Below are 6,237 nucleotides of genomic sequence, written 5' to 3'. Positions count from 1 at the left end.
AACATTTCTCTTATCTATTCTTACAAGGCCCAATGGTGCAGTCATGCCATTTTTTAATAAACCGATCTTCACCTTTCCAGATTCATTCAACAAAGATGGGAAATCAGGATTGGGCCTCCAATAGTAGCCACCTGGCTTCGATTGAATTGAGAGGCCTCTCCAGCCCTCAATCGATGTGGCTTCAACACTGGACTCTCCCTCTTTCATTGATATGTCTGTTCTATTAACAATGGATGTTTCATTTTCCATTTGGTTTGAACTACAGCTGTCAAGAAAGGTTGGTGTGGTGTTTACCTGGTTTGAACACTTGAGGCAAATTCTTCTCTGTCCATATCCTTCATCTTCATCCAGGGCAAAGGAACAGCCTTCCAGGGCATGCACTGCACTGTGGCACAGATTACAAGTATGTGCACCTCCAGGAGAGTGCACCTCCCTGGCTGCAAGCAGGACAGCTGGTTGATGTATGATTCCTTGCTGTTTGGGTTTCCTTGATGTTTTCTGTTTCCCTACGTTTTCTAGGTTTTCTTTGTGTTGTTGGTCCTGCAGGTTTCCCCGATTGAAAGATTGACCCAGCTATTTTTATTCCTCCATCACACATGATTAAATACTCCTTTATGAAGTCGTCAATTCTTAAATGCTGTTTTCCTGTGTACTGCTTTATTTTTGAAAATTCACTCTCCACATACGCTCCAACACCTTTTGAATATGGACTCTCCATTACCACAGCCATCACGTTACACCACAATGGTATAATGTAGACGAGCTTTTCAAATTTTGAAAGAATTTCTGGGTTGTACATAATATTATCTCTATCTCCCACATCACAAATTTCCCCTACGGCATTCTCTTTTAATTCATTGTACCACTGTTTTATACCCGTTGATTCATTTTGAGAATCGAAAAGAACAGCTCCATCTCTGGGGATACTATCTCGAGACACATCATCCTCTTCAAAACTAATCCCAGCTATTCTGTCCAGGAGTATTTTCTTGTTGGTCTCACATGGTGTTGGCAAGCCAGTAAGGGTAGAGATCCCCTCGGTTTCACTTAAACTTACAATCACTATGCACTTCAGGAATTTCTCTAAATCAAACAATGTTTCTGTTTTGGCAACCAACACAATCACTCTGATAAAAAACTCTTTTGTTCTTCTCCTCAATTTGGAAATTTCAGGCCACTTGCGAATTATATTAGTAAAATGCGCTATGTCAAGACAAATGAAGGTTTTCGGTTTTTTCAAACTTACACCTTTCATGAGTTCAAATGACTTCTGAAGATATTGGGCTGTGGAGCCTTCCCCGCACAGTCGACAGGCAGCTGATATGAGTGCTGCAGAGTCGTCCAGTACAATCTCATTTGGGATTTTCGCCCCAGCACGAATCCACTCACTCAGTCAATAGTAGATCGCATTTGAGTTGTGCCTTTCTGACAACATTTGGGTGACTGGTATCAGACCCTCTGCAGCACCTTCTATTCTTATCACACCTACATATAGAAATATATGGTGTCCACGTATGCCACCAGGCTTCATCAACTTATTCACAATTCTACCGGTTGCATCGATGATGAGCCTCGAGTTACCTCTAAGAGTTACCTCTTGAACAGTATGAATTGTAAATTCTCAATTGATCTGGTGTGAGGATGTGTACATAAAATGGATCGCATCCAATCTCATGAATGCAGTTCATAAATAGAGGATTATTGCTGTATTTTAATAATTGGATGGATTTTATCGCATCATCATGCAATTGATGGGACTTCACAGATTCTCGGAGGATTTGCCTCCCCACCTTAATTGAAGGCAAATGTGCTGGTTGGCAATCACCATACTTCATGATCTGACTGGCCATCTCTTTACGGACTTTGAAAGACTTCTTTTTCGTTGCCATCATTAACTCTCCCAGTGCTCGCCTTTTGTTGCCAGAAAAAGGTCTTTTTCTAACAGAAAGAGAAAAGTGCTCTTCTTTTTTTCCCCAAACTTTCACATTCAAATTTACCCCAAGCAGTACAGGGTCATGAGGTGGGCTTTTTCGAGAAATTATCATTCTGTTGCCACATGCACACTTGGAACGAATTATGAGCCACAATTTCCCTGCTTCACTTTTGCTTATGTGGTGCCCCTTGAATGACCACATACAAGGGTATTTTATGGAGTCCCAAATCAATGATGTGAGAACATCCGTCCAGATTCCTGGCTTTAAAACCTTATATTTTCTTTTATTTATTCTCCTGAAACTGTGATCACTTCGATAGTATTCTCTCTCTTCAGGCTTCATTGCTTCCCATTTGTCATTTGGTATGAAAAGGTTGAATTCACTTGTTGGTTGATTATTTGAATGATCGTTGAAGTCTTCTTCGTCTTTGTACTCTTCATATTCTTCTCCTCCTTCTCTTCTTCTTCTTCTTCTTCTTCTTCTTCTTCTTCTCCTCCTCCTTCTTCTTCTTCTTCTTCTTCTTTTTCTCCCTCTCCTTCTCCTACTTCTTTTTCTTCTACGTGTTTCCACCTTTCTGACTCCTGGTCATTCTTATTTTTAGGTGACATTGTATTTTCGCCTGTGACATGTACAGATGGTATCGAATTTCCATCATTATTGCTCTCACAAGACAACAAAAGTTGGAGAATATTATGTCTGTTTGCTAGAACAAACGTGTATAGTCCTTTAGCCGATAGTATAATATTTCCTTCCCGTTTTATTTCCTCCCAAACACTGTCTTTTGGGCTTCGTAGTGTACCTGCATTGAAAAGTCTGTCTCTGTTATCTAGAAGAATGTTTACAACCTTTTCTGGGTCATCACTCGGTTTCCTTCCTTTAGGCATGGTGACTTCCTGAAAAAATAATATTTTTCTAATACAATATGAAAAACAATATTTGGAGTGAATTGTTTGTTTTCAAGGTGTAACAAGCCATTGCTCCATATTTGGAACATTGTTTCAATAATAATGTTTCAATAATTGTTTAGAGAAGCAACCTTTAAAATTGGAGCTCACATTTGGAGTACATTTTCCAGTTTTCAGCTACCTATTTCTGCCAAATCCAGTGATGGGACAGAAGAATTTGCTCTCGCCTTTTTTATGTATAAAATTCTGAAAAAGTGAGATCATTCGGAAATCTCTAACTTATCTCTAATGAGTACTGAGTTATAATTTTTCAAAAATGAGTGAAATTTTAAGAAAAAATGAATTTTAGTTTTTGATCAACAATATCAGTAGTTTTGTGCTCTACAGTCTGAGACCTGGAAGAGCGCTCTATCTCATATGGATTTTCAGCTACACCTGACTACAATGCTCTTTGTATTGTGAAAAACACCTAATTGTTAACTTCAATCATCATCACCAACTACATTGTCCTCACATCGATATTTCGCACAATGATATAAGCTCATGAGACTATGTTATATACGAATCACCCGTTAAATGCACTTCATTTCAGTATTTCCTAGTGGAGAGGCGCGCATAAGGACACCTCAAAGATCAAATTTTCAAACACTTATAACTTTAGACAAAATGCTTGATTTTCATCGTACTACATTTCATTCTTCTCGGCTCATCAAGGCTGTTCAAAATCATGCACAATAGGTTAAATTTGGCCGAAAAATGGAAAATTTATTATTGAGTGTTTAGGCTACTTACTTAGCCCATATATTCCAATATACAAAAAAGTGGTTAATTTCTATATTCAAAGATGCATATCTTGTGAAATACTCAAGATAAAATTCCCAAATCTAGTTAGGATGTGGAAATGATCCCTCTCTTCCCGCTTCAATGAATAATTCTTTTGATTCCAATACCATTCGAATGAGTCAAACAATTTTTAAAAAGTCAATTTTTGAACTTTCTTTTTTTTTGTTAACTTACTGTTCAATACTGAGTATTAATACAATTTGGTGGATTATTTACTGATCTAAGAAAATGTGGCCCCAATTCTAATAAAGATTATCACTGAGAAACTGGAAAATGTTGGAAAAAATTATTCTCCTCATGAAAGGATAGTTGATCATATAGCTTTCATTAGTTACTGAAGAATGAAAGAATAATTTGCAATTTTTTGAATTTAGCTTAGATTCATCCTAAAATGGAATATGTTTTCGGAATAAAAAATGCTGCATGACAAAGCACTTAGTATAATAGTAACTAAATTTTTGTATTTAATATCTCTGGTTTGAAGCACAACCAACTCAGAGCTTTATGGAAAGTTTGCACATTATCAAAGCTTTTTTAAAATTATATTCAGACTATTCTTTGTAATAGTAGTCTCATTTGCTTCATTTTTTTAATATTCAATAATGAATTGTTATGATTATTCTACGAAATTTTTCAAAGAATTCCAGATATTTATAATATAATTTATTATCATATTCTTATAATATAATTTATTATCATATTCGTAATCAATTCCATGCAATTATGAAAACTGGGGAAATAGAGAAACAAGAATATTCTATTTAGCCTACCTTGTTTAAGAAAAAGAAGGTCTGTTGAGAATACCCCAATTGGGATTGAAGATGCTGCAAGTGACTAGTTGTGTGCTTCAAAGCAGGTCCTGTATTAATTTTTTCATCAACAGGTGAATAGGAAAGGTCATTTTCCATTGAATGGATGTCCCAGACGGAGTGTCCAGTTCTGAAGATGAAAAGGAAAACCGATTTCATCAACATACATTCTGTGGAATGTTCGATTTAATGACAGCTATTTGTGATGATCTTTATAATACTAATAATAATAATAACAATATAATAGTAGAAAAAGTAAATTCGTATGGGTTTTGTTGGTGGGGAGTTCCTTGCGGAAGGTCCCACCGTCTGAATATATAACTTGAGCCGTCAATGGGCCTTACAACTGTCGTCATACTTCAGCCGGGACCGACAATTAACGTCCCCATACGATAACACGGGAAATATAATATTTAATAATAATATTATAATTACTATCATTGATTTTAAATAAAAATAATAATAATAATTAATTAATGTATCCGGTGATGTCTCCAACCTGAGAGTTCAACCCCTGTTAAAATTTAATTAGTGTAGACATTTTTGAAATCACTGTATCTTGAAAACTACTGGAAGTAAATGGGTGGGATGTGTCTGAAATTGCAGAGAACATAATTTCACCAATGGGGATTTTGAAAAAGAATGTATGTCAATGTTAAGTTACGAGCTATATAAAAGACGAAATTACTAATTCTATTTTTTTAAATTATTATACTGTTTCAAGTAATATACAGTTGAATCACGAACAATCAAGACTGCTCTTGGTTGGGTGACTGGCACAAATAGGCAAGGTGGAAACTACCCATATGTTTATTAGTCTCCCGACCGATAAAAAGCTATTAATACGACTTTTCAAAAAACTTGAGTACTACTGTATAAGCATAACAGAGTTGGAGTTGGTTTAAATCTCTTGGAAATTTCGTCAAAAAATGTAGCCTACGTTAGAATATTTTATGGGTAATATTTAAAAAGTAGCAATATACTGAAGATCTCTGTAAATCAACATTTCAAACTAAGAATAGCTTTTTCTAAAACACATTTTATTACTAGTGTGGCTTTATTATCATATAAATTTTTAGTTAATAAGGCTCTAATCTAACAACGTCTCAGGAAATCATAAGAATGACAATTCTATTCATTTTGAAATTCTGAATAAATAAATATATATATATATATATATATATATATTTTTTTTCTTTGGGGCTACTTTTTAATATAAAAAAATATAAATCTGAGTACCCTTTTAAATTATTTCGTCATAGGTATTTATTCATTTTTCAATCACTTGAAAATGACATTAGTAGCCGTAACATGCTGTGACGAAATAATTTAAAAGGGGTACTCAGATTTATTTATAAAATAAATATAATATGACACAAAGTACTTTAGTACGAGACTCACCTTGAATCCAGTTCGGTAGTATTCTTCTAGAAGGAACATTTTTGCTCCTCAATCTGTCCTTGCGCTCTATGACTTGAATGGTCCAATATCCAAACACTTGCTGCTGGTCCGACAGTGCGACAGTAAGTAGTCAAGACTCACTGATCCAAAATCAGACTGTGAATGATAAATGACGCATTAGTGATATTCGGAAAAATATTATATATTGATGATGTACGTATTAGTTACAGTACATACCATTTTTATTGACCAAGCTTTAACGTAGGTCTCTGATTTCAAGCGACCTATGTATATAGAATTTTCCACATTTTTAGCCATGCTTCCTCTAGCTTAACAACATTTACA

At 35.2% G+C, this 6,237-nt stretch overlaps 1 protein-coding gene across 1 annotated transcript; it reads right to left on the bottom strand.

The window, feature by feature from the left end:
- Window positions 1-1,887: 1,887 nt before the first annotated feature.
- On the bottom strand, window positions 1,888-6,098 carry LOC120355612 (troponin T, skeletal muscle-like). Its single transcript, XM_039444199.1, has 3 exons — window positions 5,893-6,098; window positions 4,453-4,621; window positions 1,888-2,827 (listed from the first exon to the last, which is right to left on the bottom strand). Exons 2-3 carry the CDS (start codon window positions 4,588-4,590, stop codon window positions 2,273-2,275), a joined length of 693 nt encoding a protein of 230 aa, XP_039300133.1. The 5' UTR covers window positions 4,591-4,621; window positions 5,893-6,098; the 3' UTR covers window positions 1,888-2,272.
- Window positions 6,099-6,237: the final 139 nt, after the last annotated feature.

The sequence above is a fragment of the Nilaparvata lugens genome, unplaced genomic scaffold (genome assembly GCF_014356525.2).
Source record: "Nilaparvata lugens isolate BPH unplaced genomic scaffold, ASM1435652v1 scaffold3540, whole genome shotgun sequence".
NCBI classification, from domain to species: Eukaryota; Metazoa; Arthropoda; class Insecta; order Hemiptera; family Delphacidae; genus Nilaparvata; species Nilaparvata lugens.
The sequence above is the reverse complement of the archived record's forward strand: the minus strand, read 5'-3'. Positions and strand labels throughout refer to the sequence as shown.